Source organism: Falco peregrinus, chromosome 10 (genome assembly GCF_023634155.1).
Source record: "Falco peregrinus isolate bFalPer1 chromosome 10, bFalPer1.pri, whole genome shotgun sequence".
NCBI classification, from domain to species: domain Eukaryota; kingdom Metazoa; phylum Chordata; class Aves; order Falconiformes; family Falconidae; genus Falco; species Falco peregrinus.
Window position 1 is genome coordinate 16579726 of NC_073730.1, and position 14720 is coordinate 16594445.

The 14720-nt window shown below is 39.4% G+C and overlaps 1 protein-coding gene across 7 annotated transcripts in view; it reads left to right on the top strand.

The window, feature by feature from the left end:
• The window catches only part of EVI5 (ecotropic viral integration site 5), an 82912-nt gene that overhangs the window by 6273 nt on the left and 61919 nt on the right, over nucleotides 1-14720 (top strand). For 5 of the 7 annotated variants that reach the window (XM_055814867.1, XM_027786557.2, XM_027786560.2 and 2 more), the window contains 3 exons: nucleotides 6126-6355; nucleotides 10303-10492; nucleotides 13544-13768. In XM_055814867.1, the coding sequence (XP_055670842.1) occupies nucleotides 6207-6355; nucleotides 10303-10492; nucleotides 13544-13768 (564 nt within the window). In that variant the 5' untranslated portion in view covers nucleotides 6126-6206. Of the gene's footprint in view, nucleotides 1-6125; nucleotides 6356-8476; nucleotides 8566-10302; nucleotides 10493-12766; nucleotides 12820-13543; nucleotides 13769-14720 lie in introns of those variants that run through there. The other 2 variants (XM_027786563.2, XM_027786564.2) reach the window with 2 other exon arrangements.

A 14720-nucleotide genomic window follows, 5' to 3' on the forward strand; every position in this document is an offset into this window, starting at 1 on the left:
TTCCTCGGACTTCAGCAGAAATCAGTTATATGAATTTGTAGTTTAAAAGATATAAATGATGCTTATAGTGAAACCATGATTGAGCCCTAAATTAGGATTTTTAGTTTGTCAGGAAGCATGATAACAGGCTGGTTCACCAGCTACCTCTCCCGCATTTGTCATTGACTGAGTCAGTTTCATTTATTCTTCAGATGTTAAAATGCTAGTAGCTTTTTTGAAGCAAGCAGGAGACTGGGTCGCTGGAATGCTATATAACTGGCTTGAAAACCACATACACAATTTCAGCTCCAATTATGTGAGACTTCTTTTTATACGTAGAATAGTATGAGAGTTACTTCCTGTGTTCTGGAAGTTCCCATTTTTTTTTCTTTTCAGGAGGAGAAGAAGTAGTAGAGAGTATATAGCATACGCAGTAGTGCTTGTGTAAGGCTTGCAGTTACTTTTACTTTGTCATATGGTAAGAATAGTTGAGACAGTATTTTGGCTAATCCAGGTAACTTAACCTTATTACAGATTTTCCTCAGGGAAATGTAGAATATAGGTATTAAGCTAATTCAACATGTACAGTGAAATATCTTTTAAAAGAAATCTAAATGTACTTTTTAAAGAAAAACAAACACTGTCTGTCTGGCGAAGGCAAAAAGACGTGGTAGTGCTTTTTGGGCTTACTGTAAGGTGCTGCACACTACGTTGGGATTCTCAGGGAAAGGGATTTATATAATTGTATGTAAGGTGGGCTGCTTCAGTCTACCTTCAGCTAGCCTTACTTAAAGTATTTCGTATGCTGCTCCACTGCAGCATTCCTTTGAGTAACTCAAAAATCTAAATACACTATTGTACTTCTTGGTAACAAAGTGCTGTAATCAGCAGCTAATTTAAGATACTAAGCATAAAGTTGAGATACTGAATTTCATGCATTTTGATTGGCATATATAAACTGCACATTATATGTGTCTGTTTAATATCAATATAAAATCTATCATCTTTGCAGTAGCTTAAAGTACATAGCAAACAAGTCTGTGCCTTGCCTGATGGCTGACCAGCTGGGTGAGAATTGCCGGTAGTTCTCTTTTGCTCACGGGCAACTGCAGCAGAGCAGAAAGTCTGTAATAGTTACATCTTGTCCCCCTCTTTAATATTTATTAAAGATAAATATTTTCAAACTCATTATCACACATTTATTTAGGAGGAGTCTACATGGTCTTAGGCAGGCAGATGCAAATGAATGCTTCTTGTGCTCTTGGTCTGTGGGCAAACTGAGAGCGGTGTAGGTGTTCATATGGCTTGGAGCCCCAATGAATGTACCTGGTTAGGAGCTGGATGATGCTTGCTCGGTCCTCTGTGTCCTCCTGCAAAGGGAAAAGGCAGCATACCCCTGTACCTGCTTGCCTCCAGACCTGGCCATCCTCAGCGGTAAGTGTTGGTGGCCCTGGGAGTAGACCAGGAGCAGCATTCGTGTTCAGTGTCTGAACAACTGACAGGTTCTTGAGTGAGACCCCTCAGGGGAACAAGCACATTTTTAAAATTGATTGATTCTGGTTTTGATCATACATTAATAATAATTAATAATGGCTTGATAATCCTGATGATGCTCTTGATTTGGCATGCTTCGCAGGCAGTTTTATACTCTTCAAATGTAGCTTGAATTTCAGCATCTGAAGAATGCTGGAGTTAAGGCAATCGATTCTCTTTGAGTATTTAAAAAAAATGGCTGAGGTGAGCTGAGCTGAGCAAAGAAATACTGTTAGCTGGGGATTCCAGCCTGGGCTGGTTAGCTGAAGGGATGGAGAGCTTGTGTACATCTGGGATGTACTGGGAGTCAGCAGAGCCTGGGCTCAAGCTGTCTGCGTAGCTGCCGCCTGCGGTACGCAGTGTAGCACAGAAAGGTGCCAGGTAGAGCAGTTTTACAAGTGGGAGCACTTCAGCGGTAAGGTAAGGCAAGGCAGAACAGAATGGAAGTAGTGTATGTGTATGTGCTTAGCGAGAGGACGATGGCAAAGGCAAAAGTCCTCTCTCGTGTAGTTAGATTTGTTGCTGTGACCTAGCTAAGATTTTTGGGACAGGCACTGTGGTGTATCTGGCTGTCCTTGTCAGTGCTACAAACAGCTGAGTACATGACTGTGATCTCTTCTGCAGTAATGAAGAGTAGCAAAGGGAAGGATGCTTCCTAACTAAAGCGTGGAGCATCGTTGTTGTAGCCAAAAGGGAGACACTGCTGCAGGGCTGCAGAAATAACACTGGTTAAATAATAACCAGTTTTTAAAAGAAACATTTGTGTAGGAAAGCCTCGAGGACGTTCTGTCCAAAAATACAAAGAAAAGTTTAAAGGTTTAATGATACTGGCTTTCTCGAGTCTTTCCAGAATGCTGTGTAAAGCAAAATCGCGTCTCTAAAGCGGGGAGGTGTTAAACCAAACGCTCATACAGGTTTTCCTGTTTCCTGGAGTTGGTGATACCCAGTGAAAGCATCTGCCATTGCTCATACTGAATTTATTCTCACTGATATAACTAAAGGCAGAAGGACTAATTTCAACAACTTGATAGCTCTGTGATTTTTAACTGGGGGAGCCACAGTTTCTCTGAAAGGGCTGGAGTGAAGCCATTAGCTGCTTCCTAAGAGGAAGAGGGAGAGAGATACGTATCTCTTGGGAGTCAGTAGGGTTCATTTCTGTACTACATGTGTGTGCTGTCATAGCAGTGGGAGTCAGTAGGGGGGATTCACTTCTGGATTATGTCTGTTGTCTTAGCAGTGGGACACAGATTTCTTGTTGCGGGGGTTGTCAGCGGAGAGTGGGAAGTAGCAGTGGTCTGTGGTTTAGTGACAGCTGAGTACAACTACCCTGTTAGCTGGAACAGTGTACGTGGAGTTGAAAAACTTATGATGCGCAGTGGGGATTTTGGTTGTTTATTAAGAGAAGGGTAAAGAGTTGGAAGGGCAAGTAGGAGTGCTGTGCGTGTAGTTGTTAGGAGTATTGATGTGTTGCTTCTAGAAAGGTTTTCTCATTTTCAGATTCCAGTGACCTGTTTTCTGGAAGGCCTTAAGTCATTTGTCAAAGAATAACTCTATGAAATCTGTCACTGAACATAAATTTTGAAATTAACCTAGGTGAAATGATGAAATATGAAGATGCTGTTACTCTATTCTACTTTGGGAAACTGATAATGAGCTGGTGGCGAAATGCCTTCATGTCTAGGTCCAGGAGTCTTCACTGATGGTGACAGTTTAAGAGAGCTGGCTTGAGATTTTTTAGGAAACTCTAGAAAAGCCTGGCAAAGGGTGTGTAGGCTGGATTCGTTTGCTATTAGATAAGATTATTTTTTTCCTGTTTAGCTTGGCCCTGGAAGACTGCCATAGCTGTTTTTCCATCAAACAAATTCTTCATGTGTTTTTGATACAAACTTCACTGTGAGCCTTTTGATCTTCAAACATTTGCTTTCTGCAGGTGTGCATTTTGCTTGCTGTATGTGCTAATGCTTTCAGACAATTGACTAGGAATATTTTTTGGGTACTAATTCTCTGAATACCTTCTAATGAAACTCTGAGCTGCTTTTAGAAACAGTAGTATTGTTAGACACGTCGTTGCATCAGCTTTAACTGCTGTCTTGCATGGTTTTTCTTAGTACCTTTCTTGACCATGCTTTTTCTTAGTAATCTTCACATAATTGGCTTCCACAAACCTCTGCATGAATTTTTTAATGCCTAATGATGTGTTATTAAACAAATACTAGTAAGATTCTTGACTTCCATTGTCCACCCCACCTCCTGCTTTGTCTATCTTCATGTGGAGTATGAGCCCCATAACGCGTAAGCCAGACTCAGCTTGGATTTACTTCTTTACTTTAAGTGTTTCTAGTTGTTTTACTTTGTAAAGAGGTAAAAAGTGTATACTTTCTCTCCCTGTTTCTGTCACACAGGCTATTACTCAAAGTTATTGCTTTTCTAATATTTATATATCAGATTCTTAGAATGGGCGTCTCTTAAAACCTGCTGTGTAGGACAGTCATTTTTGCTGTATTGTTAAGATTGGCCTTGTTTCTGCCAGCATTTATTTTTGGAATAGCTGTATCGCTTGTTATATTTTAAGCAGTTCTAAGCCTTTGAGAAGATGATCAGTCTGAAGGGAGATGTATGAGTTACCTTTATTATAACACTGTTTTATTCAAAGTGAAACAGCAGTAATTTATCCTTCCATAGCAATAGACAATAAAGGATATTGACTGAGTGAAATATTAATGCATGTGTTAGATTTGAGATTTTGAAACCTCTAGCAATTTTTATTCCTTTCTTGTATAAGGAATGGTGTCCAGTGCTAGCATTGGAAGTGATTTTTCAGATTATCTTTAAAAGACTGTGTGTTGGTTTGGGGGTTTTTGTTGTGTTTTTTTAAAAAAACTCCACATTGCTATACCTGAGTTTTCCTGTCCAACAGTGACGTAAGAACCAACTGGAGCCTTTCTGATGTTAGGACCTTACTTTTCCCACCTGTGCTTTGTATCCCTGGATCCAAAGATTGCAAAATCTGTTACTGTTTCCAGAATGAATGTTAAGCATATGGAAATTGGAAACTTCTTCAGAGTACTCTAGGAGAGGTCTTGAGTGTCATGTTGCTGGTGTAGAGGAGTGGGGTTTGGCCTGTAGTGTTCCTCTTGTTTTCTGAAGGCCTTCCTTTCGATACGGCGTGAAAATAGAATACTGATGGATTTGATTCACACAAAAGTTCATTGTAGTAGTGTATCTAAATAAAATCTGCTTTAGCAGCCAGTCACTCAGTCTCTGTACTGTGCTTCAGATAAATGCAGGGTGTGCTGAGATGGGGTTACCTTTTCCAGTTGAAACCGATTTAATTTGATTCTACTAGAGGATCTTGGAAGAGTTTTCCTGTAGCTCAATGTCTTCAGTATCTTAGCAGTTACTGTATAGGTTGTACTGCAGAATTGTTTCTGACAACCATTGAGCAATGCAGTGTTTTGAGGAAGTCAGCAAAAGTCAAAATAAATAGTTGCCAACAGCACCCCTTCAAAGAAAGTTGCTCTTCGATGCTGGTTTTGAAAAGTTTTAACCTTTGGCTAGGCAGCTGGTGCTTCCTGGAAGGTGCAGCTAGATTTTCTGTGAGTTGGGTGGTGGAAGAACAGAATTCTCTGAATCACTGTAGGTCAAAGCCTCTTAGATTTTCAGTGGCTGAAGGAAGCTTTAGTGAGGGGTTCATTAGAAAATACCTCCAGGGGCTGCTGTTCGTTCTTCGCCTACTGATCAATGAATTCGTGGGGCTGCATGACTGGTCAAAAGAAGTAGCAGATTATGATCAGCTGCAGTCAGCCTCCTCATTCCTGAACCTGCAGTTTCACTGCCTGCCTGCTCAGAGCTCCCTTCTGCTCTTGTTACACCTCTCACTTTTCTTCCGGGACCCCTCGAACCCCAGGCTTGGCCAGGTGCTGGCAGTGGGATCAGGGTTCGAGGACACTTGGTGTAGTGGTGACCTGAAAAGAAAGTGAGGAAGGAAAAGAGCTGGCAGCATGAGACCTTAATGAGCTGTTAGAGATTCCTAGACATAAGTTCTTTGTGACTGTTTTCTGCACGTGGACAGATGCCAGAGGACCTTTTGCTTTGGTGTAGAGTAGAAACGTGGTGCCCCTGCTCCTCTATCCTGCCACTGTAGGGATTAATAAAGGTGAGCAGTGGGAGGTCCGGAGTGTTTACCCTGGTATACTCGTACTGCTCCGGAGTCCGTTGGTGAAGTAGTTGACTGTATCTATTTTCTACAGTTTCTGTGCCATTATTATATAAAACATCTCAATAATTTCTATTTATTTTTGTAATGGGAAGTCTGAGGTCATCCTGTGGTATTCCTGTACTGCAGAAATGAGCTTTGTGAGTATACGTCAGGAATTCCTCAAAGTCTTTCTTTGTGGATTTGCAGCATGCATACATGTTACTTGTTCTATAATATTATAATGCTGTTGATGCTTGTACTGCTTCTGGCAGTCTCATGTGTTCTGGAGAAAAAATCTCCATGTCACTTCATGCATATTGTATCTTTTTTCCCCTTTGTTCAGTACAGCAGGTTAACTGAAAATAAGGTGTTAAAAAAAGACAACTATTGCATCCTCTGCTTTTTGTCATCACAGGTGGCGACAGACAAGGTTGCAGGAAAGCTGAGCTCTACTCTCTCATGGGTGAAGAACACTGTTTCGCACACCGTCAGTCAAATGGCCAGTCAGGTGGCAAGTCCATCGGCCTCATTACACACTACATCCTCCTCTACCACTCTGTCTACACCTGCATTGTCACCATCCTCACCAACACAGCTGAGTCCAGACGACTTAGAATTACTCGCTAAACTTGAGGAACAGAACAGGTGAATGGATAACTTTTTTTTTTTTTTTTGTCCTCTTACTGTAATGAGACTAAAATTGGGTTATTGCAGTTTTACCTTAGAGGCTGTTAAAGGTGGGTTGGGTAAAAATTTGTGGCACAACATTGCAATTTCAAGGCCCCAAGGTTTAAGAACTTTTGTTCTTGTGCTGTGTTTTTATGAGCTCTGTTTTTGTGGAGCTCTAAAAGGTGGTGTTCTCTCCTGGTTTTACAGGAGTGTTTATAGCTGCCTCTGATCCTAAGAAATGACACTGGAGCCATGTGGTTTTCAGTATCCAATTTAAAGAGTATCTCAGGAATGAGACTTTCATGTAACCACTTTACCAGCTGAGATCAAACCTATAATTTGTTAGCTTTTTCAAATCTTAAAGATATCTGTGTTCTGTTTTCTCTGTTTTTTCCATTTTAACCCGGTTCTTGCTTTCCACTGTATAACCCATTATGTTTAGAGATAGAACAGTGTTCAGCTGTCTTCCTGCTGTTACACTAATGGTGGCAGATGCATTTCTTAATTTCATGAAAAGTAAATTCCTCATCAGTCCTTTCTTCTCATCCAGGCTTTTCTTCTGTGTATTAAGCAACCGTTTTCTTGGCAGCCTTTCAATGAGTGTGTATTTATCTGCACCATCTACAGTTCAAGATGCAACTTTCAGTTGGATCAGTTGCTCTTGATGTGCACAGTGATTGCAAACTGGCAGTCTCACTAAGAAATAAAATTGAGCTGTGTGATTTCTTAATGCTGAACTGCCAGAATCTGTACTTATTTGTATTTGTGAGGCAGGACTTAAGTAATCTGACCTCTTGAAAAACTTGATTATATTTGACAAGTATGTTTCAGTAGTTCAGGAGAGTCTGGCTGTGAAGGAGAGCTTAAGCTCCACATAGGTGGTAAATGTAGTGGATAACTGCAGGGCTTTGCTACCTCTGAAGATTATCCCTTGTGCTGTTGTGAAGTTTGATAGTTTAGCTCATACTAGATTCTGTTCCAGCTTCTGCTAGTTGTGCTGGACTTTGCGCTGAGGCAGTTGAGGTACTCCTTTTTTTTCTTTTTTCTTTTTTAACTCCGCGGATGTAGTCATGAGGGTAGTAACGTTCAGTAGAGGAAAAAGTAGCTGGGAGGAGGAGGGGCTAATGCCATTGTGTCACCTGGTGTGTCCTCTCTTGTGTTCTAACAGCAATACAACTTACAGGGAATTTGTTGTACGTGTCCAGTTCTTGACTGAGAATGGAAGGCAGCTTCTAGACCCACCCCATCCTCCTCTTCTGGTTTATGAGATTGTCTCTCCTTCAAAGATGAACTTTACATAATTTTTATTATGCAAATGAATTTTTTTTAAAACCTAGTTAAAGTGCTTTTAAGAAAGCTGATCTGCATTTAATCTGAGGCATTCTGCTCAGTTCACAACTGAGTGACTAACTTGTGTGACAAGCAGTAATATCTGTTCTTTGGACTGCTTATCTGTGTTGGAGTGTAATGTCTTTACATCTACAGTCACCTCATGAAGCCCTGCAGTTGGACTAGCTTACTTGTCGAAGGAAGAACGTGAGCTTGGGCTTGCTAGGCGTTCTAGTCAGCTTTCTTCATTTAGTAAATAAGCTAGCAAATCTTGTCTGGTTTTACTTAATTTTAGGCAGCCTTGCTCAATCCTGCATTAGTCTTGTGTGTAAATTCTAATTAGAGGCTGTCCTATCAAGTGTACCTTTTCTCATGAGATACTGCACTTTAATACAGCAAGTTGATAGTCTTATGCTGCGTGCGCTGCTGTTTCAGAACAGTTTGAATCTGCATTTTAGCACAGTGGGACTTTGTTGACGAGGAATTGTTCTCTGAACAGAGGGAACTATTCTTGTGTCTGCTTGCTGGAAGAATTGCTGGTGATGGATATTTTTAAAGGTTTCCTTTATTGTTGGCTTTTATGTCAATAAGGAGAGCATGAATTAAACAGCTAGAAATGGAAAAAACTCAAATTATTTCAAGAGGTGTCTTGTAGCATTCTGTAATCCAATTATACTGAACATCCCCTCAGAATAATGAGGTAGCTCGGTCCAGAGTCCTTCTAGATCTGTTTGCCATTGGTAAATCATTTATAAAGTTTTAGGTGAAAGAAAACAGTGACTAAATACCACAGAACTTGATGCTTACTGTAAAAAGAACTTCCCTTTTTCAAATCTAAGGACAATGAATTTATCCAGGTAAGGTCAACTTACAGAAACTTAGTATAACTTCTATAGAAAGCTGTGAAACCTGAAAGTGACTAGTTAGAACCTTGTTTTTATAATTGTAATGTTTATTCTGTGGTTGTTTTTCCTTTGTGATTACTTTGAGTTTGATCTTTAGCCACTGTCTTAGATTGAGAGGAGTTCCATACTGTAAATTTTCCTTATAGATCAGTATAGGCCAGATTTCTAAACATAAAAAAAAAATGTGTTTTCCTCCCTCAAAACAAGGTTTTCTGCATTCTATTAGTACGGACTAAATTAAAATTAGTCTTGAAACAAACTTGTGTCCTGTGTCCCCCCACCCCCTGGCAGTACTGTTTAACCGTTTTCCAAACAAAATGTTACTGCAAAGACTGTACTTGTGGTCCTCGTGAATTAAATTTCTTTTTTCCATAACTTCCATAAATACCAGTAGGTGAAAGCTGGCAACCGGGAAGGCTAGTATAAATATTACAATATAAGTCAGGTTATAATTTGTTAAATATATATAACCTAATCTGACCCTGCTGAAATGCTGGGGGGTGGTCGTGGTGGTGTACCTTCTTAATGCAGCTGCATTAAGAAATTGTGCAACCACATCACTTGGATTTACAGACATTGGGGTTGTTGGAAGTTAAAAGCACAAATGAAACCATACAGCAAAACACCTTCTCAAGTTAGTCTGAAATCTTACTCTTACCTAACATGTAGTCTAAAGAAATTCCCCTTGTTGGGGGCTCAATATTAGTTGAGGATAAACAAAGCATGCCTCTTTGCCCAGAATCCCCAGCTGCTTGCAAAATTGATGGCCATCTGACAGCTAACAGGGGAGTCTCTTCAGGCAGCTTATCCAGCACTTGGCACATCTTTATGTATACCTTGCTGCCTGATAACCCCAGTTCTTCTGTCTGAACTCCATGCTTTAATTACACATTCATTAGCTATACTAACCACTTTTGTTGCCTGCTCCTCTTTCTTTAGGTCTGAGATTTTCCCCATGCATTTCTAAAACAGTGTGTTGATTTGTGAACGCTTGTTATAAAATTGCTCCAGGCTTGAATTATTCTGTCTGTATTTATACTCTCAAAAAACCAAAGGTGTAATCAGGTAGACTTTTAGGAAGCTAATTTTTTGTCTTTTCACTAAAATTACTGGCTCTCATGCACTACTGACGTTTGACACCATCACTGAGGGTATTTAACTTCCGTATGGTCTCAGTTGTCAGTCTGATGCACGAGAGCTGTGGGTGTTTTCTTACTAGTGAAATCAAAGCCCTCTTGCTGGTACTTTTGCCTCAAAATGGAACTTGTGCTGTTAATCTCCAGTTGATGAGTGCGTAAGAGAGCTGGACTTGCAATGCTTCTGTACTTTCTTTAACTTGTTGTCTTTATGTATTAAGATCTAGTTCATGAGACCACAAAATGCTTGCATTAAAACCTCACTTCTCCCAGTGTGGTTGATGCATGATACGACATATTTATCCATTTTTTAAAATGCTGCAATGCGAGGTGTTGTTCTGTCTGCAGAATTACTTGAGCTCAAGAAGAAACAGTAATATTGATCAGTTCGTGTTTTCAAGCTTAATCGAAATGGATGTTGGGAAAACTGTTCTGCTGAACCTTTGGGTGCATTCTTTGTAAAGAGGTTGGAAGCACTGACTTCTAAATGAACAATAGTGTGGTACTGTGGCGAGAAGAGCTTGAATTTGGTTCTTGTGTGCTTTCTTTGCAGACTTTTGGAAACAGATAGCAAATCCTTGCGATCAGTAAATGGGTCAAGAAGAAATAGTGGATCTTCTCTTGTATCTAGTTCATCAGCCTCTAGCAATCTCAGCCATCTTGAAGAAGACTCATGGATCCTGTGGGGGAGGATTGTGAATGAATGGGAAGATGTGCGGAAAAAGAAAGAAAAGCAAGTTAAGGTAGCAGTTGGACAGTATATTTTTAGGATGGATTTGTAATGTGATATAAGCAATACTATTTTATCTTACTGTTGGTATTTTTTTTTTTTTTGAGTAAACATGTAATAGAAGCTTCCAGTTCAATGAATCTAGTTCTGTCTCTAAGCCTTAGTGCTTCCAATGTAACTGTTACCAGACTTTGGTAACAGTTTTGCCCAGCAGATGTCTCTTACTGAAAATTAAACTCATTTACTGTATATCTTGAATACTAAAGCTTTCAGTCTACCTCTAATAAGAGATTTTCTTGAATCTCTTCACTGAAGATTTGCTTCATGTTTCCAAAATGGAATTACTGCAGACCCACTTAAGGGCATCTGATAGCTGGATGCTGTGATTATTTTCCCACTGAGCAGCCGTCTTTTTAAATTGTTCTTATTGGAAGAGCTGATAATTCTACTGAGACTCTGGTGAGTTTAGGGTTTTTGTGTGTGCCAAGTGTGTTGACCCCAGGGATGACCTTAAGCAGAAGAACACGTAGTGAACTGGACAAACTTTGACTAGAGTGTGGCCAGTCTGGGTTAGTTGTGGCCGTGTACAGAGGTGGCATTCAATTACACTTTAAATTCAAACTAAAAAGGATGTAGGGCATTTGAACATATCCACATTTCAGAAGCGGCGAGTACAGCAGCGTGGGATTTTTTGTTTGTAGGCAAGTCTGTTCTGCTTTGGTTGTTTATTGGCTCTAGTCTGTAGTTTTATGTGCAGAATACAAATTTCAAGGTCTTTTGAGCGGTTTGAAATGTGTGTCTATGAATAGGTTGTGGGAAGGCAGAACAATGGGCTGAAGTAAAGTATCTTTTATGTGAAGCAGTTGTGAAGGGAGAACATGACTTGAGAAAGGAAGCAACGGAAGAAAATTAATTCAAGACTTCTTGCTTACATAGGGAAAACAGTTTCTGGAAAGGTGTTCCCAAAAGGCCATGAAAAGAAGGCCACATGAACCTGGCAAGAGAAGGAAGTTAGATGATAATAAGGAGATCTGGTTGGATAGAATTCATTTGAACTGCCTGCATTTGAACATTTTAAAGTGTCACAAGTATCACATGTTTTTACAGATGGCCAAGTATAATTTGGGGAGTATTTGACTAACTTTCAGTAAGTATTTAATTATATTGCTAGTGAGTTTTCCTGTGCTGTTTAAATAAATCTCAATTATTTTTTTGTTTTGTTTGTTGAAAGTCAGCCTAAACTGTGTCATTCTGCATTTATGATGGAATACCAGAACATCCATACCCATTTCCTGACTCTGCCAGTAGTTACAACTCTAGCAGCGTAGGTATCTTTTTGTCTTGGCTGCAAAAGCTGGTCTTAAGTTATTAGATACCAGGTAAGTTTTTTCAGTTTTAGATATAGGTGTATATACCTTCCTGCATAGGTGACATGTTCCATCCTTTATGTCTCCTGATCCACTTCAGAACTCGCTTCCTATTCATAGAGGGATTCTGAAGGGTGACCTGAGTCCTGCTTTTCAGTCTGCATCATCGTGTGTAGAATAGCATCATTTTAGTGCCTCTTAGTAGGTGCCTTTTCCTGCTCTTCCTTTGGGAATGTTGGAGGAATTAACCCTGTTATTCTGTCAAGCAGGTGTGTGGTAACTTAAAGCAAGAAACCACTTGCTAGTGCTTTGTTATAGTAGCCCTCGAGGCTTTAGATGGCTGATACACAATTTGGTAGTCCGTTGTTAACAGATGTTAGCTAGAGACAGATGTGGACAGCTGATGTGTTAGGGCTGTTGTCTTTGATTTGGAAATTTTTTAGGAAATAACACAGGCTGTTGTAGTTGTCATATATGGGACAGATAGTTGGAGTGGCATTATGGGGATGGCTCTGAAGAAGGCTGGAGATCTTAGGGATATGAGAAAATTGAGGTCAGTGATGCAAAACTGCAGTAGAGTTCGAGCTTAGCAAAAAACTTGAAAGCAAGAGTCTCTTTAAAAGTTGTCACTGTTGCATTAATCAATCTTAATGTTTGAAGAAGTAAGAGAAATATTAGGAACAAACAAGGAAAAGCAGAAGCTTTGTAGAATAGGGGATTACTCTGTTTTCAGAATAAACTGCAGTGAAAGAAGCTATCCTTTAGGAGGCAGAGGACTTCGTAACAGTTCTTGAGGTACAAAAAATTGTTAAAGGAACTGTCTTGGCTTGAAGAGACAATCTTCTGGGTGAGCCTGATCCTAGTTGCAGAAAGTACCACTAAGTGTGTAAACTTCCTGAATCATCCTTTTTTTTTCTCAGTTTTCAGATCAAGCAATAAGACTACTTTCTGCTTGTGATTTCTGAAAAGACAGGTATTGGGTTCTTAGGTCTGTTGATATGGGGAAGGTTTGAATTGTATAATATTTAGCAGATTTTTTTTTTTTTTCAGGGATGATAAAGTAAATTTAGTTAATTCAGTAGATGTAAACTTAATGTTTTTGGGGTCCAGTGTGGGAAACTGCATTTAAATACTTTCTTAAAAGAGAACTTGGAAATATTGGCCCACCAGAGAGATTGGACACAACTTGTCAAGTTTGTCAAATGACTTTTGATGGTAGTAACATGCAGGGTTTTTTGTTGCAGTCAGCTGTGCTACAATTAGTTCTACTTTTTATCATTTACCTGTCTAGGAAATAGTTTTCAGTTGGTGATTTATCTCAATCACTGCAAATACAATAAAGGGTGTTATCTTCAGTCATCTCTTGTGAAATACAAAAGTAACTGTATTGAATTCTGGCTAATGGGAGTTCTTGTTTAAAATTGCTTGACTATTCGGTTTTTAAGTAGCTTACTATGAATGGGGGACTACTTTCATTAGCTAATTTAGCCACTAAAAGTTACTCAGTCTCCTTACTTTTGTTAACAATCTGTCACACTAAAATTGAGGTTACATATTATAAACTGTATGATTGGTTTGTGACATGATATTGTGAGGAACTTAATTTGTTGCTGTTTTGTTCTTTAGACTTATGTTTATATTGGCAGGAAGTATAAATGAATTTGTGTCATTTTTGTGTGTTTGTGTGTGCGCTTTAGGAGCTTGTTCGCAAAGGGATACCTCATCATTTCAGAGCAATTGTGTGGCAACTTCTATGCAGTGCTCAAAGCATGCCAATTAAGGATCAGTATTCAGAGCTTTTGAAAATGACATCTCCTTGCGAGAAATTAATAAGAAGGGACATAGCTAGAACATACCCTGAACATGATTTTTTTAAGGAAAAGGATAGCCTCGGACAGGAGGTCTTGTTCAACGTAATGAAGGTAAGTCAGTATTTCAGCCCTTGAAAATACATTAGCAAGAACATACACAGAAGTCTGGAAAATAATTTGCCTTGTATATAGTGAACTTGCATCAGTTTCATGTGTTTTAAGTTTCTGAAATTTACTCTAGTTGACACCGGATGGTTTAACAAATGGCATTCCAGTTTCAAAGATAGCTTTCAGATGCGGTATTCCTACAGTTGACTTCATAAGAAATTTAAAAAGCTTCATAAGTTTTCATTAAAATGAAGTCACAGGCTAACTGCTGATAGTGTAATGGAATAAAGTGTGCTGTGAAGTGAGCAACGTTGCCCAAGACAAGAACACTGTACATCAGAACTGGTCTGCACTTTTTAAGTGTCTCAGATCCTGCAAGTGGTAGCAGCAGATGGCAGGTACAAGCTAATGTGCAGTCGTTACAGTGCCCAGGCACAAAATGAGAATGCCACCGTAAAATGAAGTTTGCATTATTTTGTCTTAATTGTACTGGAGTTTACATTTTGAAAGACAGGCTTTTCTGTACGACATAGTTTCAACAGAAAAGTTGGCAGGTTTCCAAATCATCGTAACTTCCAAAACTCTAAAATGAAGCTGCAACATGCATGGGGATCACTTTATTTCCTCTGCTTGTAAAAAAACCTGCAGTGCACAATTCTTTTTGAAAAGAACAGTTGTTCGTTTGTCTGATCTGTCTCCTATAAAAGTAGTAACCTAACGTTGCACAGTTTGTATGCCAGCTGTCTCTGTTATTTTTTGGCAAATTCCTGTAGCTGAAAACTGCATGGTTTTTTTCAGGTATTGCCTGCCTTAGTTTCAGCTTTGTAGGCTATCAGAGAGCAGAGTTCATAGCCTTTGTAGCAGCAGGTAGCAGCTAGCATAGCTAAGTAAAACTTCTCAATAGAATGTCTGTCCTCACTGGATTTGAGAGAGGAAGAGTAAGTTATTTGTAACA